This window comes from Xiphophorus couchianus, chromosome 12 (genome assembly GCF_001444195.1).
Source record: "Xiphophorus couchianus chromosome 12, X_couchianus-1.0, whole genome shotgun sequence".
NCBI classification, from domain to species: Eukaryota; Metazoa; Chordata; class Actinopteri; order Cyprinodontiformes; family Poeciliidae; genus Xiphophorus; species Xiphophorus couchianus.
The window spans coordinates 16,624,162-16,642,721 of NC_040239.1; the positions used below are offsets into that span (position 1 = coordinate 16,624,162).

At 37.3% G+C, this 18,560-nt stretch overlaps 1 protein-coding gene across 3 annotated transcripts in view; it reads right to left on the reverse strand.

Moving 5' to 3' along the window:
* osbp2b (oxysterol binding protein 2b) overlaps positions 1-18,560 on the reverse strand; it is a 47,054-nt gene that overhangs the window by 13,957 nt on the left and 14,537 nt on the right. For 2 of the 3 annotated variants that reach the window (XM_028033545.1, XM_028033544.1), the window contains exons 3-4: positions 15,276-15,404; positions 1,686-1,936 (exon numbers count right to left, since the gene is read on the reverse strand). In XM_028033545.1, the coding sequence (XP_027889346.1) occupies positions 1,686-1,936; positions 15,276-15,404 (380 nt within the window). The remainder of the gene's footprint in view (positions 1-1,685; positions 1,937-15,275; positions 15,405-18,560) is intronic. The other variant, XM_028033546.1, reaches the window with a different exon arrangement.

The following is an 18,560-nucleotide window of genomic DNA, read 5'->3' on the forward strand; positions in this document are numbered from 1 at the left end:
AGCAGCCCTTCCATATAAACCTTTCTGTGTTTAACACATGAATCGATCGGTCAGTCGATCCAACACATTGCACCCCTGAGGTCAGTAAGTGTGGGTGAGAGTATTTTTGTAAAAGAAACAGTTTTATGCTAAGAAGTACAACTGCTAACTGTTATTCTGCAGACAATAAAATGAAAACATTTCTAAAGTGTTTGCAAAAGTAATACATTCCTCTAACTTTTTCAAGTTTGTGTTTTGTGAAAGTGTCGCGTTGCAACAACAGACTATATTGTTTTATGCTGATTTTATCTGACAAACAAACACAGAGTTCATTAATATGAAGTGAAAGGAAAATTACACAACTTTCCTTGTTTAACGGTTAAAAACCTTAAAAGTCTATCGGCTTCCTCTGAGTTTTGTATACTTGGACAATCATGTTTTTGCCCATTGTTCTTGGTTAGCTCAAGCCTATTCATTTTAAATGGCGACCATGTATGAATGTCAATTTTCAGGTCTTGCCTCAGTTTCTTAATTAGAAGGAGATCTAGACTACAACTAGTCCATTCTGACACGTAAATATTGATCGATCTAACCAGTCTATTGCAGCTCTGGCTGTATGTTCAGGTTTGTTTGTTTTTTTCCCCTCTATTGAGCTGAATAATTCAAAATACATAACCTTTACTAAATAGGTTTTTAAAGTTATTGCTTTCCCTGGATCTTAATTATAGGTACCACCATAAAGGTTGCATTGCTTATATCTATTGTTGAATGAAGAATAAACTGAATTAAACATTAAGCCACTGTTTTCATACTATTATTTATTTTAAAAAAATATGTAGAAATGATTTCATAGCTATGTGAAATTTAACTTTACAAACTTGAAGTTTGTATTTATAACATGAAAACATCAGAAGACATTCAAGGAGTATGAATATTTGCAAGACTCTATCTGAGGAGTCCAAAATGTACTTCCCTTCAAATTATTCGTACTCACAGGTAGACGCTATTGCAAGTTTAAAATATATTTACAGCAGCTCAGTTTGTAATAATATAAAAAGTTCAAAGATACTAGATAGGTAGACAGTTATAACTAAGATGCTGAGACCAAACCCACATAAAAAAGCAGAAAAAACAAAATTAACAAACCTTTTATTTTTCTTTGCTCGCTACAGTCCGTTTAGTCAAGCAGGTTCTGAGATTTCTCTACAAGCTGGTGTCGAGAGTTTGAGAAATGTTGGGGGGCTAGAGCTATTTTTGTCACCCTTACTGCATATCATATTTAGTGTTCCTCCTTTGGGATGTCAACCCCTTCCTCATACACCACTAACAAAACTATGGTAACACACCGGGTTGTAAAGCATGGAAGAAACCAATGAAGTCCATTTGTGTATTGGAAAACCAATGAACAAATGCATAACTTAGACAAACAGTGTAGTTGCATAAAACCAGCTAAATAAAAGGGGCAATAGATGTGGTTATGTTTTAGCAGCTTAAGCCTGATCTGTTGGGGTGTAAATGTGCCTGTCTAAACATGCAGGCCACAGTAGAGTGGCTGTGTGACCATCTAATCTCTCAGCACTTACTAGCCAGGACATCATAGATGACTGGTATTCCTGTCACATTGAGCTTTCTGCAGCATGCAGGATACAGATCACTGAAGGCGTACTGCTGGTGCATCTTTTAACTGCAAAGTCTGGAGTACTTACATTGATCATAGCATTGGAAGTGATGCGGAAAAGGGTGGCTCTCTCGTTAACTGCCTTGATCTTTTCCCCTCCATCCAATGGGACTTTCAGTCCTTCCAGTTCACTGAGGGAACGCTGCAGGGCGGCTCCATGCTTGGCGATTAGGTCATTACAAGTGCTAAGGTCATCAAGCTTGTTGACAAGTACCTTCAGGGTACCCTGGATCTCGCTGCGGTCTGTCTGCGATGTGGGCTCCTCATCTCCTGAGTCATCTGGAAGGGAGAAGTCACATTAAAAAAATGCTCAACAAAGATAAATTATGTATTAAGGTTTTTACCCAGGAGCGTTTTTCTATGGAGTATCCACACGACATTGATAAACATGTACAAAACCTCATTAAGAAGTGACACATCCCATCAAAGATGCATAAACTTGACTTGTAGATACATAAATTAATGTCCAGTTTTCAGTACTAAGTAAAGCTCACTATTTGAGATCTGGCAGAAAGCTTGTTGGAGGCATTTAGAAATAGAAACAGTTGTGATTTCAAATGATAAAGATGCACAAAGGCATCGCACATTTTTCTTTTCTACTAAAAAATAAAAAAATAGGGACAAGCCATTCAAGAATTCAAACATGTCTGTTATGTTAAACAGAGGAGAACGCCCAAGGCTGAACTACAGTGCTCCAGTTTAAGCCCCATTTCACATCCATATAAAACACTTTGCAAGAAAAACAACACAGATAACCAGAGAACATGGGAGAAATAAGATCCAGATCTATGAACAACTTTGTTGATGAAGTCACTAACAAACCTGTCAAAACGGAGAAGGAAGTCACTTAAATTAAAATCTAATGCATGAAACTGCATTTATTGAGGTTGCAAAGAATTGCTGTAATGCAATATTTGGTACCAATATCATACCAAAAATCTACATACTGACAATATATTTGGTAAGTTCAGAGGACTCCAACTGTCCTTAATGCCCACATCTGATGTATATTTTTCGTGGCCAACATACTAAAGCTCACAGAGAGGTGGCAACATTGTGGAATGGTTAAGAAAGTAAGAAAACTGTTTGCAAACCATAATCAATATCATCATTGTGACTTTTCTCAATAGCATCTAAATATTTTTTCTGAAATGAAGTATCTTCACTGGATTTGGAAATATTGGCAGCTTTTTAAAGAACTCATAATTAGGATACCATCTCCAGATTTCCTTTTTGTAGAATGAAGCTGCCTTGGTAAGCGTAAGCATCCAGCTTCTTCTATGCCTGAAAAAACCATCCATCCATCCATTTTTTTACACCCTTGTCCCTACTGGGGTCGGTAGGTGCTGGTGCCTTTGTCCAGCTAACGTTCCGGGCGAGAAACGGGGTACACCCTGGACAGGTCGCCAGTCTGTCGCAGCTCAACACAGAGACAGACTGGACAAACAACCATGCACACACACTCACACCTAGGGAGAATTTAGAGAAACCAATTAACCTAACAGTCATGTTTTTGGACTCTGGGAAGAAGCCGGAGGACCCGGAGAGAAGCCACACATGCAAACTCCTTGCAGAAAGACCCAGGGCCGGGAATCGAACCCAGGACCTTCTTGCTGCAAGGCAACAGTTCTACCAACCCTGCCACAAAAAACACGAAAAAAAAAAAAAGTAAATATGGTAGCTGAGGGTTTACATTACTTTACTGGATTCAAATTTGAGCAGCAGCTTGTTTGAGTGTCCAAAAACAAAAAAAGCAACCAACCCCAAAAGACACATCTATACATTTACTCATAGATCTTATGAGTTCATCAAATTTTCATCATTAACTTATGTTGGACCATACACAAGCAGAGTGCTGCAGATGTATAGAGACAACTGTAATCCCAACAGCAAAACATGGTGGTGGCAACATCACAATGTGGAAATGCTTGTCTTCAGCAGGGACAAGGTTATAGCTAATGGAAAGATGGATAACAGAAAAATCAGACAGTCCTGGAATAAATCCTTTTAGGGCCTTGAGAGACTGGAAACAGGAGCAGAGGTTCACCTACCAGCAGAACAACGACTCCAAAGCCAGAGACTCCAACAGAATTAAATGAATTTGAATCAACGGTCTTCATATGACAACAGGTGAAAAGGTTTGCAATGTGTAAATACATTGCATGGGTTTGACTGCATGCCACTAATCATGTTTGAGGAGGAGCATTTTTGAACAACTACCCACAACTACTGGATTCTAACCAGAAGTTAATTATGCTTAGAAAAATCCTTATAGTGCTGGTTATAACATGCTGTTTTTTATTTTTGATCTGATACTAGGTTTATCTGTTTAGTTTTGAGGAAAACTTTGCCTTCAAACCCCAGCTGCACAAAGAGAAAATTGTACCACTGAGAGAAGGGAATAGAAGAATCTCTCACCATGTTTGCATTCCTGGGCATCCATTTTCAGCTAAAGGTGACCAGAGTTCATTGAGTAACAAGCAGCACAAACACACACTAAACTCTAACCCCGAGGTGCTGTAAGTTGTCAAACAGATCTCCAGAGAGACACACAACAACCACACTATGAGAAAAAATACACACAACAAAACAATCCAGCTGAGGATTGGCACAGCAGCTCTCCAACAAAAACAAAAGCAAACCTGGAATCGAAAATGACACCAGGAATCCACCTATCGTAGGCCAAGAGATGAGGAGGAATCAAGTTATACAGAACAGCAATACAGTCACTGATGTGAAAGTAAAGGTATAGAAAAAAGACGGGCTGAATGTATCCAGTAGTTGTCTGAAGGGGACGTGGTCCGATTCCAGGGCAGCAGCCAATAGGAAATGATCTCAGTATGTTCTGAGAATTGGGGAGGATAATAAAATCAGCCTTTAATTAGCGAAGCATGACAGCTATAAGTTTGTTGTTAGCAGTTAGCAATTTAGTTAAACATTTCCAAGAAAATAATCATCTCCCTTCTAACAATATTTGACTGTACAAATGAATTTGTCAAAATGAAAGATATAAAAGTTTATAAAATATATTTTGCTGATGCAGCACTGATGTTGCTCTGGTCTGGTGAAGAAAGGGCCGAGCCAAAAAGTGATTCGATTTACTGGACTACCTACCCTCCGCGCCTCATCTACGGTCATGAGATCCTGGCTGATACAGATTTTATTATTATTATTATTATTTATTTATTTATTTTTAAGTCTGACCTGGTGATTTAGATTTCGACTGATCACAGTTTTCATTCTAAGGAGCATAGACATAAAAACAAAAAACCTGTGATGATGTTTGATCTGTCGACCACTAACCAAAGCCGTATATTGAAGCAGCTGACTGATCAATTGAGTGGAGCAAGATTTGGTTGTTGCTTTGGTCAGGAAAGCAGAGTAAGCCAGATCTGATTGGACGGCGACTGTATGGAAAGTTTTTCATGTGAAGCTCAAAGGGAAATCTTTCAAAATGAGAGGATATGTTTTCTTCTAGATCTTATAACCAGAAAACTTCACCAAAAACAGCTAGATCACCAAAACATTTGCAGTAGACAAATGTACAGTAGCAAATGTTTTACTGAACAGCAAAGTTGCCACTGACAGAGCTACACAAGGCTGTATGCTCTGCATCACAGTCAGGTTTCAGAGAGTGAAATTATTTATTAAGCATAGATCATTTTAGCTCTGCTCTGAATCCAAAAAAATGTGGGAATTCTGTGGCTAAATTAAAATATTCACTAACCTTTGTGTCAAACAGATTTCCTCTTATATCCCCAGAGTAAAGAGCTGTTGTCCTTGTAATTGTTCTCACTGACTGCAGTTGTTTTTTGGCATGCTACACATGAAACTGATCAGCTGTATGATACACAAGGCAGTCATTATGCATGTAAAGAACTAGATAATCAAAAGCTAACAAGCAAGGAAGATACCAAATTAAGTGTTTTTGATTTATATCACTTTAAATTCATTTTCTTTTGGCTCCACTCTATAAAATTGATGAGTACTTCCGTTCAAAAGCAAAATGTTGTGTACAAAAAGTATGTCTGCACTTACAGACCTTCACCTCCAAGATGACTCCCGTTTCCACAGAAATAAACTGTGGTTGAAAGTATTGACTACCTGCTCCTCTGAAAAAGATATCGCTACATAAAACGTTTTACAATTATGTCAGAAATATCCTTTCTGCAATGTCCTCTCAGTTCACTTTGTCGGATCTCTGTAGCATCGACAAAATGACAAGCACCACGAGACAAGCATACATAGTGAAGAGGAAGGCCATTTAAAATCAGTAAACATCAGCAATATATCACTTGGTACAAAAATTTAATATTAGCTTTTATATAAACTTTGAATAACTCAATATGGTGCATTAATTGAACCTAATGGTGTCATTTAATTTATACTAAAGCCGTTCTTTCACATTTCTAAGCCCTTTCTTCACACCAGCAGATGGATGGGTTCTCACACCAACATCAATGTCGAGAGGCAAGGACAGAAGCCCATTACCACACTTGTCATGCCTCAAGGTTACATTACCCCCCCCCCGCCCATACAGCCCAACACCTTCAAGAACGCTCAATAGAAACACATAACCAAGCCTGTTTCTGATTCATCAGCTGAAGGTAACCTGGATGTTTATGGCATAAAATTACATAACACGTAATACAGGGGAGCTGCAACTAACAATTGATTATTCTAACAATTAATCAAATATTAAAAAAAAATATATATATATATATATATATATATATCATCCCATGCTCAAACACACGTCCATGACAAGTGAATAAGCACATGCTAGATACGCCAATTAAAAAGTCAAATGATAACGAACAAACCCTTTATAACTCGAACATGCCTGACAGCATAGAACACATATCAGAATATAATAACACAATAAAAGGCAAACCCAGACAGGGTTATTAACCATGTTTTTAAATACAAGCAGCTTGTCCTAGAGAGCAGAAGTACAATAACAGAGGATCTTTCCTAGACCTTAATGTCATTCAGGGTACAACTAAACGGCCTTCATCTAGACCTGAGAGATCATTTCAAGTCAAAGACGGTGAAAAGTCAGGGCTGTACGTCAAAGCCAAACCGCTAAGTGCTTTGTGGACTTCAAAAAGGGTTGTAAAGGTTTTTCTAAAATAAAACACAAGCTATGGATGTGAATTTGCCACTGAAGCATGATGATAACATTTCTGTTCCTCCTGAGCCAAAAGTTAATTAATACGATGACTGCAAACTGAATTATATGTCATATTTTTATATTGTGAGCTACACACGACTGACAAGTCTTTAGAATATTTGCGTTGACAAGAATAGAAACAAGTCTCCATATGACTAGAAGGATAAATTAGGGTCATTTAGTTAAGCTTTAATTGTTAAGCCTGTTGCAATTAAACATTTGTCAATAAAGTTAGATAATTTTGATTATTGTAAAAACATTTCCATAATGCCGATATAAATGCTGCATCTTTTAATGTTTTTAATCTATTAATAGTTAAACCTGAGTAAAGTTTAAACATTATTAATGAAAGTACCTATGTGCTGTTCTGCTTCCTGCAGCAAACATTACATAAAAGCAACCAATAATTCTGCAACTGAACATGTATTAGAAGCTTTGATCCTTCCTTATTGCCCTCCTGTACTTTTAGTAAAAACTAATTCTGAATATGGGTGAGTAATAAGAAAAAAAGCAGCAGAATAGGTAGCAGGAGCATGTAATTAGGTGAATAGCAGTCTGGTATCTCACTGTCAGGTTTTGTTTCTTTGCTAGTCCCAGAGGACAGGCTGTCAGATCAGTGGAGTCAGGCTTCCAGCTGACAGCACATCACAGTGTTGGCAGAAAGATGAGGACAAAGAGCACATATATTGGCACATGGGAGAAATGGCTTTAAAACTGTGCATAAACTCACTACTACCCCTAATTTAAGGAGAGACAACTGTACTGTATTGCCATTTTCCACAGATTCTAATGTTTACTGGAGTTACAACTCAGTTGTTGCAAAAGAAATCAGCTCAAATATTCTCTGGAAGATGTGAGCATACGTCACATGGATATTATAATTGCTTTGTGTATCTTAGATCTCTTTAGAGAACAAATTTTGCACTTTCCATAGACTGTACAAAGTGGTGGGCAAAGTCTCCCACTATAAGGGGCAACATGAGAAATGAAGGTTCCTAAAGTGTTTTTAAATTAACTGCTCTTAGCCATTAAGTGCTGGCACCAATTTTTTCAGCTTCCAATGTTCCAACATTCAGTAAATTTTCTTAGATCTACTCTTTATCGCATTAGGTAGATTGACTACGTCCAGAAAGTAAATTGGACCCTTTAAAACTATTCCTTTTGGTAAACAAAGTTTACTTAACAACTAATAAAATGAAAAAAAAAAACAACAACAAACAATACTGGTAAAATAAAGGCAAAATAAAAAAAATAATAAGATCTTTTCAGGAAGTCTGGTTCACACGGGCTGAGGTAGCCAGATTAAAACTATAAACTCTACAAACACTTGACGATCACTGCTCCTCCTGAGTCACAGCTGCTGATTAATAAAGACTTTATAACCAACAATACATGTAACAAACCTGCATTTAGACGCTGACAAATTGAAAACTTCCAATCACCACACAGACACATTCAAGTTGTTCATCCAGTTGTAGCCCACAAATAGATTTCAATTAATGCAAAGACAGTCATTTCACAAGGATTTCTATCAAAGACCATTTACAGCACAGACAGCAAAGAGAGGAAGAATAATAGAGTATGTATAAGGAAAGGGTAAAAATGAGAAGAATGTTGGAAGCAGTAGAGGATGAACAGGGATGCCTCCCTGGGGATGGAAGTTTAATCCTGTGCCTGTAATTGCTAACTGACTCCATAACTCCCCAGAGATACATCACAAGGAGACAAACCGAGGAGACATCAGGTTTAACCCGGTAATTTGGCTCTCAACTCTCCACAAGCAAATGAGAAACAGCACATTGCAACTTATCACTGTCCCCAAAGTTTTAGCCAAGCAGCTCTGGCAGTGCTTCTAACCCAACACACACACAGGAAGAACCGAACAAAAGTGAAGATTAACACCCTGCTGCAGCCACTAAGCAGTGAGTTTTAATTCAGCAGCATGTGCTGTGATAGACAAAAAGAGAGAACACTCTTTTATACTCCGCTATGCTGAATTTATTTAAAAAACTTTCAGCTGGGTCAAACCTTGAGAGCACATAGCTTTGGTTTACTGCAGTGCTTGTATTGGAGGTTGAGGTCATCAATTGCTCCAAACCCTAGCTACTAAGTGAACTCCTCCACATATGTTGAAAATAATACCAGAACTACAGCAATAAAAATGCCATTTACTCTGGAAATAGGGACAGGCAAAACTAAACATTTTTCTTCAGCATCTGAATCACAAAATGACAATAAATTCAAGGGTCAGAACATTGCTCGTGAAAATCCAAACTCAATTGTGATGGATTGTCACCTTTTATGTCATGTTCCCCATTTTTGTACTCCAAGAAATAATGTCATAAAAATGCAAGAACAAGTTTTCAAAGATCGATAAACCTTAAATTCTAATTAATATTTAACACTGCAAGTGGAAGACACTTCAAATACCCAACATAAATAAACAAAACAACAGAAACAACAAATAACGTGAATAATGAAGTCTCTGTAAACAAGTTGAGACCAATACACCAAACTGAAGACTTTTGTCTTCCAATCTATGGTGGAAAGAGACAGAAAAAAGAGACAACAATTAATACAAATGGAAATGACCTAGCTTGTTTAAAAATATCATGCAATTAATTGATTTACACATCAACATTAGAAGGATAAAATTTTATTTCAGCTCACAATATTGTCATAAAAGGCAGTTTTTAAAAGTCTTTAGCTACGTCTGATTCTGAGCATTTCAAACACCACAAATTATTAATGTAAACCATAAGGTGTGGTGTTGGTAAGAAAAAGAAATTAAGATCTTTTAGGATGTTTAGTTGAGCTGCAGTTTGATAATCAAACACTGAAAGGTTTTCAATATTTAAAGTTACAGCTACTGCTGGTTGACCAAAAAAATTGGGGAAGTGAAATTTATAGATAGCAAGGACTTTTAATAACTCGCAAACTAGTTTTAAAAACAGACTTTTAATTTAAAATATGAAGCTAATTGATGAAGTTTATGAAAATTGACTCAAGGAAAAAAGCCAGGCATTTTTATTTGTGTCATTGATTTTACTTTTTTAACATTTACATTCAAAACTGAAATGCTAACGTAATTGATGTTTCTTTCTGACTAACATCCTAATTTCCAACAAAAACACTTCCTTAATAACAGTGTTAGGGAACAACTTTATGTGACATTTAGAAACTATGTGCCTTCAGAGTTTTCTGTTTTGTAACCCATGACACTAGAGGTATTTAATATGCAGACTGTTTATTATTTTTAAGAAAATAGTGCCATGCCACTTGAATCTTTTTACATTTTGTCAGTTTACAACCACAAATTAGTATTTTACCAGAATAATTTAAAACAGACCAACAGAGAGAAGTCTATATCTGGGAAACAGAAAGAAAAGGATATGTGGTTTTGTAATTTGTTTTACAAATAAGTCTTAAAAAGGAATCTGCATTTGAATTCAGCCTTCCTGAAACAGTAGCTTGTAGAACTGTTTTTTGATGCAGTTACAGCGACATGCCTTTTGTGGAATCTCTATACTAACTTTTTTGCCCATTTTCCTCACAGAAAATTGGGCCATTTTAAACATGAGCCTGTTTTGATATAATTCATTCTATTGTGCATGTTTAGGGTCAGTGTCTTCCTAAAAATGATTTGACCCAATCCCAAGTCTTTTGCAGCCTCCATTTACCATCAATTCTGACTTGCTACATAGCTACTGATAAACTACAAGTGAAAACTTTTTTTAAGCTTTCTTTCAACACTGGCTTTGTTTCAGCTGCTCTTAAAGGTTAGATCTCCACAGTGCACATATAACAGATGTTTTAGCAATAAATTGTGGGCTGTGGATCTTTGTAGCTCCTCCAAAGCTACTGTGTGCCACCAGACTGGTCCTCTGAATATTTATCTTCTTACAGCACTAAGTGGGAGGTTTTTCTCTGAATAATGCTGTATGAATTTTGGCGGTTTAATAGTTGTGCCATATACCGACAGATCAAACAGATCAACAGTCCTGATGAAAGAAAACACTGCAATTTGTTGGAATATTAGGTTTCCCAAATACTGCATGAGTTATAAATGTTGTCTCCAACATAAAGTTCAAATATTTGCACTAAACTCTGCATATATAATTTACCTTCTAACAGTTTCCACCAAATAAGGAACAACCAAGTAAGTAAACAGTGAGTCTGAGAATTGGGATGACAGTAAGTGATGGTTAAGAGTCATGGAGAAAAAAAAAGATTGATTGCACACATTTCAAAGGTTTTTCAAAGGTAGCAATGTACAGAACAGCACCAAAAGAACATCAAACACAAATGAAGAATGTTGTTTTCCCACCATTGGTCGTAAGTAATACTGATTTGTCATAGAATCCTGTTTCATTAAGTAAATGTCTTATTATCTCTTGTAACTGAATGGAGGGGAAAAAACACTTTATAATTATCAAACATCCTACAATAGGATATAGAGAACAGGTTCTAGGACCCTGAAATATAAGGCTATCCCCCTGCTTACAGTTTCTGATTGCGTAATAAAGTTTACATTGGGAAAAAGTGCACACAGATGAACACTGCAAACACAACACATTGGCCTGTCACACTCCAGCTCATCCATACGCAGATGTAGGTTGGAGTGAAAGGAAGAAAGTGAGCAGAAATGAGCATGAGTGAGAGAAACGTGAGGAAAGACGAGAAATTACATGCAGTGCAGAGCGAAAAAGAGAAGGCAGGCTGCTCTTTTCACAGAGTGAGCAACTGCATTGTTAGAGGATGCTGCAGAAATGTCAGCATCCATGGTTGACAGGGAGCTGGATGGAGGAGTGACAGACTGCTATAAGAGAAAGAAAGAGATACCAGGAAGAAACCTGTTTTCAGACACATGGAGACAATAATGACAGCTCCAGAGCTGCACCATTAGCTACAAACCTAGAGCTGTCACCATACTGACCCCGGTTGAGTTTACTCAGACAGCCCGAGTTGCAGAGGGAGCGGATCGCCCTGGGCTCCCAGCAGCTCCGGCCCTTCATCCCACTCTCTGCAGGCCTGATCCAACTCCACGCTCCCTGAGATGCGACGCTGCCCTTGTGCCACTACGTAATCATAGCGAGGGGAGGGCTGAGGCACTGACTTTCCTTTCCCCAGCGTTACAGCATGCACACAAATAAACTCGCACTCAATCCCGTACAACGATGTGGGGCCAGTCGCACGCTCCCCTTCAGTCCTAGGTCCAAAACTGCATTCCCTGCCCACCAAAATCAGACGCACACAATCTGCATACGCTCAATCACAAAGCTCGGCACGTTTACAATTCCCCTTCACATGCTTTTCTCAGTGCAGTGCAGCTTGATGGGGAAGGGAGGGAGGGAGAGGAGCTGAGAGGAGATAGGACTCGGCAGCTAGCAATCATCTACGACCAAAATTGGAACACATTTCTTTCTCTCTGTCACCTCTGTGTATCTTGACAGAAATACTCAACAATCTTAAGAAAGGGAAATGACAAGGGAAACAAATATGTTGGTTAAACTAGTGAGAGCTTGTAGAGCAGCTGTAAATGAGGAAAAGATTAAATCAGAATAGGGATGGAGGAAGGTCAAACAAAACAAACCTCTATAAAATGTCTTTGTGCTACTGACCAATGTGTTACTGCAGTGTCGCTATGTTTGATTGTGTTTTTATTGCTGATCAGCCACTGATGGCTCAACGAGACATACAAACAGCTGCAATACAGACCGCACTGCCTTCAATTTCAGAGTGGATGAAAGTTGTTGCCCCAAATCAGAGCTGAATTACAAATCCCACTGTGCTCTACACCAATGTCACCTCAGTCAACTGCTGTACATTTAGCTGAGGGTTGCAGAAAAGACACATCAATTCTATGCAGGATTCATCAGTCACTTTTTAAGGACTGAACATGCCTTTCACCCTTTTGTTTATTAGTTTAAAACCCATTCATGGAGATTTCCATTATTATTTTTAAAGACTGATCTCTTATCTTCATAATTAACCACACTGTATTTAGTTTACATGGCATATGTTGATGTATTTGCATATCCACAAATTATATGCCTTTCGATGGATCTCTTAAGTTTTTTTTTTATCTGTGCCATAAGCTACTGTTACACTGTTTCCTTGTCATGCCCAATGTAAATATGTATTTTAAGCAAGTCTAGATATGAAAAAATTGAATGTATTTTGTGAGTCTCTGCATCTCCCCAGATATGTGTCACTTACTTTTTTTAGCTTTGCAATCAAATGGGCTGATGAAAACTGGAATACTTTGTATGCATTTTCATCATCTCAACAAATTCCTCAAACTATTGTGATAAAATCTAAAAAACGTTGCACATTCCTAGTATAAATGGATATGCCTGGTTTTAAAATGCAGAAATTTCATGCTGGTTTTGCATATTGGTGCATGTTAAATGAGTCTGATTAAGTTGTGTTAAAGAACTTAGATGTTAAATATTTAATTCAGATGAATAAACACAAATCAAATAACCATACAAATTGTTATTTTATCTTGAGAACAGTATTTGTATTTAAATATTTTTTTTTTTTACAATATTTGTTGCTTCAGCAAGTTTTATAAAATTTAAATGTCACTACTTTCTTCACACAACAAAAGTGCAACTGTCTGACTTTGTCACAAACAAACTTGCTGTTATTGTTATAAGTTTGTTAAAAATTCTGTAGCAGTTTCTGACAACAGCAAGAACAAGTAACAAGAAAGAGCTGTTCTAGGGGTGAGGGTGAGGAGATAGAGGGGCTTTTTCTAAAAGGCACTGAAGCACAAAAGATCTTCTTTAAGGGTTTTACATCCTCGAACTCTAAAAATGGAAAATAGTCATCTTGTGTGATCTATGAAGAACATTGGACAATGAAAACCCAGAAAATGCAACCTCCTCTTTTTACAGGTCCCAGGGTTGTTAACAATACACTGATCAAACTCAACAAGTCCTGTAATAACATGAGCCCACATAGCATGTGATCGCTAAGCATCAAAAGAACATTGGGTATGTCTCAGGAGATGTGAGCCCTTATATGTTGATCCTGGGCTACTCTTGCACAGGACGACTGGTTTAACTTTCACTATGTGAAAACCGATGCTTAGTAGTCTGCACACAAATTCAACAAACAGCATGTTTTCTGAGCGTTTTGCTTTGAGTTTGAAAAAAAAAATAATAATAATAATAAATAAATGTTTGAGATGTATGAGATGTAGGCTTTGATTTAGGAATTGGGATGCCATTTTTCCTTCGTTCTCTCTTGGATTCAAAGCCACAATCTTTATTAATAATTTTTTTTTTTCCTTTGTTAAAATTTGTTCAAGCTTGTAATCAGTCAGTCTGCCTATTTAGAGGATGACAACTAGTCACTGTGCGATTTGGAGATATGGTATGTAGCACACTGAACATTTACTACTGAAGTGGAAAGTTGTCCCAAGAGATCATCAAGAAAGTTTTAGACAAGCATATTAAAGGTAAAGGCTACAAGACCACCTCCAAGCAGCTTGACTTAGACTTAGACTTGGACTTAGACTGACTTTATTGTCATTTTGCATGCACAGGGTGTATACAGAACGAAATTTCGTTGCATACGGCTCAGGACAATGTTTTGAGGTTCCAATGTTGTGAGGTTACTCCAGAATAAAATAAAATACAGTATAAAATATGAATATAAATATGAATATAAAATATAAAGTGCAGGACTGACAGTAAAATGGAAGTTACTTAGCTCTGTACATGTGCAAGGTATGAAGTGGAGACCAGTTTTTGAGTGCAGTCCAGTTAAGAGTTCAGCAGTCTGATGGCAAGTGGGAAAAAGCTGTTTCGGATTGTAGTCACATTCTTGTGACTACAATTACATATTATTTAGTGGTTTAAGGTGCACATGACTGTAGCCAACTTCTCTGGCTGTTTCGCAGGCCCATTGGATAATAGGAATGGTACCCAAAGAACCCAGAACAGAATCCAAAAAATTTTAAGGTGAATTCCAAAGTACAAGAACTTTATGGGAAATGATCAAGGAGGAAACCAAAGCATAAAAAGTAAGGCTGGAATTTGCCACAATGCACACCGACAAGCCACAAAGCTTCTGGGAGAAAGGCCTTTGGTAAGATGAGTCAAAACTAGAGATCTTTGGCAAGGCACATCAGCTCTATGTTCAGAGAAGTTATCAAGAAGATAAAACTGCCCATACTGTGAAACATGGAGGAGGCTCGGCTATGATCTTACGCTACTTTGCTGCATCTGCCACAGGCAGTCTTGTATCTGTTCAGGGTGTGGTGAAATCTCAAGATGATTAAGGAATTCTGGAGAGAAATGTGTTGCCTGGTGTCAGAAAGCTTGGTCTTAGTTACAGGTCATGGGTTTTCCAACAGGATAACAACCCAAAGCACACAGCTAAAAAGCACCCAAGAATGTCTAACAGCAAAACATTGAACTATTCTGAACTGACCTGAAACGAGCCCTGATCTAAATCCTGCTGAACGTCTGTGGAGGGAGCTGAAACATGGCGTCCAGAGAGGGCGCCCTTCAAACCTGACACAACTGGAGCAGTTTGTGCATGAGGATTGGGTCACAACACCTGTGGACAGGTTCAGAAGTCTTATTGACAATTACAAAATTTGTTTAATTGCAGTGATTACCTCTAACGATTGAGCAACAAAAAAATATTAAGTTACACGTATCATCATTTTTGTCCAGGCCAGTTTCATTAGTTTTTTTAAATGATTTTGTTGAATCACAGTTCAAAAGCAAGGTCTGCTTTAAACTTGATAACTTTTAGTAAGTTTTTATTTATTTTTACCTTTGTCACCTTTGGGTTATTTCAATGACCATTGTGGGCGTTTAAGTCATTAGCAGAGGGGAACCAACAATCTGATCCATGTGTGCATGTGAGATAGTCTCAGTGAAAATGATTGTGATAAAAGTAAAGCTGTAACAGCTTAAAGTGCTTTTGTAACGAAGTCTCATTTTGATAGACATCTTATTGGGAGAAATCTGACCAAAGAGCTCCTAAGTGGTGCAAACTTCCTCTCCATGACATCTCCATTGTTAGAATGATGCACAAGTTCCAGTCCACAGCAAAAAAAAAACTACTCAAAACTCTAATCTCTGACAAAAACCAGTTGCATTTTTCACAGGACATATCGCCAAAATCACTAGCTCTGTAAACAAAGCTTCTCCATTTCAACACAAGCCTGTATGTGTCACATAAGAGTTGAGGCTTTATTAAATATAGTTAATGATACAAAAATGGATTTTGCTTCATATAAAGTTGATAAAGGCCAAACCACATGAACGACAGTGAAAAGAAGACAGTATATTTAAAGAATACAACAGTTTTATTATAGCAATTACTGCATTAAGGAGGGAACCGAAACACACAGAGGCCAGACAGCCTGAAGGCACAGAGCTCATTAAAGCAGTGAGATGGTCTGAGAGCAGAAACTGGAGAAAGAAACCTTTCCCGATGACATTTTAGGGGTCACACTTGACAACATTTAAATCATTAGGCCATGTTACCTTCAGGTCCAGTAGCCATTTAAATGTAGCTAATCTACATAAAGGGACCCAATTACTTTGCTGTCTCACCTCCTCTGAAGAAACACAAACTCAAATTTATATAAAAATTGTAAATATCTTTAAAAAATAAATAAAATACATGCCTTTATGTGCACTCACCCTCATGTTCACCACAGATCCTGTGGTAATAATGACCTGCTTTACCAAAAGAATTAAAGACAACTGCAAGCATTTAGACCGATCCAATGGCAGCCTGCACTGGCCAAGAGGTTTTAGTAATCTTAAAGTAGAATTTGAACCCACACAGTAGAGTGAACAACAGCAGACTTTTGATACACAGGGAAGTTAATCATCCAGCTCAATGAGCATATAACGAGCGATGAGTGTGAAAAACAATGTGGAATATTCATGAGTTCTGTAAGTATCTGTTTTTTTGCCTCTAAATTACATAATAAAGGTAGAAAAAATAAATCCTATCCTATTTTCTATTAATCTATCTTCATCTTCGTCATGAGTAAAATTACTGTGTAATTGCTGCTTTTGCATTTTTGTCATTGTAATGTCACAGCAAATTATTTGTGGAAAATTTGTAGATTCTCAAACTTTTTTGCAGACTGCATCTAAAGTATTCAAAGGAAAACAAAGAACTAAGATTTTCCTGCTTTTGTCAGCCCTGGATGATTGTTTATTCACAAAAAATAGTCAAATAATGTCAACCATAACAATCTTGTGAGCTAGCTCTCCTTTAAACAAAACATTTTCTAAAATCAAAAAGCAACAACACTGATATTTAGAGCTTTAAAATGACCCAAAGACTGTTCAAAGCACTTAAGTTCACCGGGAAGACTAAAAACAAAGAAAAATAAAATAACTAAATTCTGAGGCTCCTTTGTCCTTGCTGATCAACTCGCACAATGTTTAACTAATTTTTATTTCAATGATCTGCCAAATCAGCATTCTCCATTTCTAAACTTTTGCATCCTGCTGATAAAGCAGAGAAGCTTTGGGGAGAAAGAGAAAAGAAAAAAATGTGTGTGTGTGTGTGCGTAGGGGTGTGTGTGTGCGTGCAAGCAGGGACACAATGGTGGCTAAATAATGAGCGCAGGTTCTATGCAGCATGTAGAGCTCACAGTGTAAACACTTGACCCACAGGGAGTAATAAACCTTGTAACAGTGAAGGACAGCACAACAAAACACGCATGACTGCAACATAGTCTGAACAAAGCTCTCCTTATGTTTACTGATGTAGCTTTTATCATTCACATAATATGTTCTTTACTTATTTTACTACTTCCCTAAAGGTGTTATTCACCATATCTATTTTAATCAGCTTGACAAAGGTTTATCAGGGCAACAAAGCAGAATAAAGCAACAGTCTGGATCAACTGTAGCCTAACTTCTAAACCAGAAGATGAACCAAATATTATAATCTACACCAGAACGTCTACATGTCACAAGAATAAATCATTTATCTATTACACATAAACAACAACTTTTGGCTAACTTTGTAACACAATAAAACAATACCTTCACTCCTATTACAGATAGCGACACTGAAGTCAGAAACCAAAACTGAAACAATAAAAATGTTTACAGAAATGCATGTGGCAGAAGTAATCACTGAATCTCAATAAATATTTGTAGCATAACAGAAACAAGAAAACACCAAGAAACAGACTGAAATGTTGGGAAAGCTGTGTCTTGGGATATTAGTATATTAGAGAAGAGATGGCTATTCTTTCCAGACAGCAGGTTCCTTGGGGAGGGGATATTTACAGAAGAGCCCTTTCAACACGCACATTAAGGAACAGTTATTTATCTGACACTGCTTGGAAATAGAAAACCCCAGAAAGACAAGAGTAAAGACAGAAGAGGAGGAAAGTAAAAAAAAAATCTAATCAAAAGAAAGATTGACGTAGCTTTAAGTTCGAGAGCGATAAAGGCTCATCAGGAACATAGAGTTTAATTAGTTTCAATCGATTACAACATGTATTTTAAGCAAAACTAATACAGACAACATAAACAACTAGAGATGAATCGAGGAACTGTCTGTGTGGAGACATTCAAATGTCGATTTGACTGACTGACTGCATAGTCAGCATCACCTGAGTACAAAGCTTTTCTGCTCAATGAATGCACAACACCTAAAAGATACGAGTTTGTACCATTTACCCTCTTCGGTGTAGAAATTGTTACTGTAGGAATGAGATTTAGA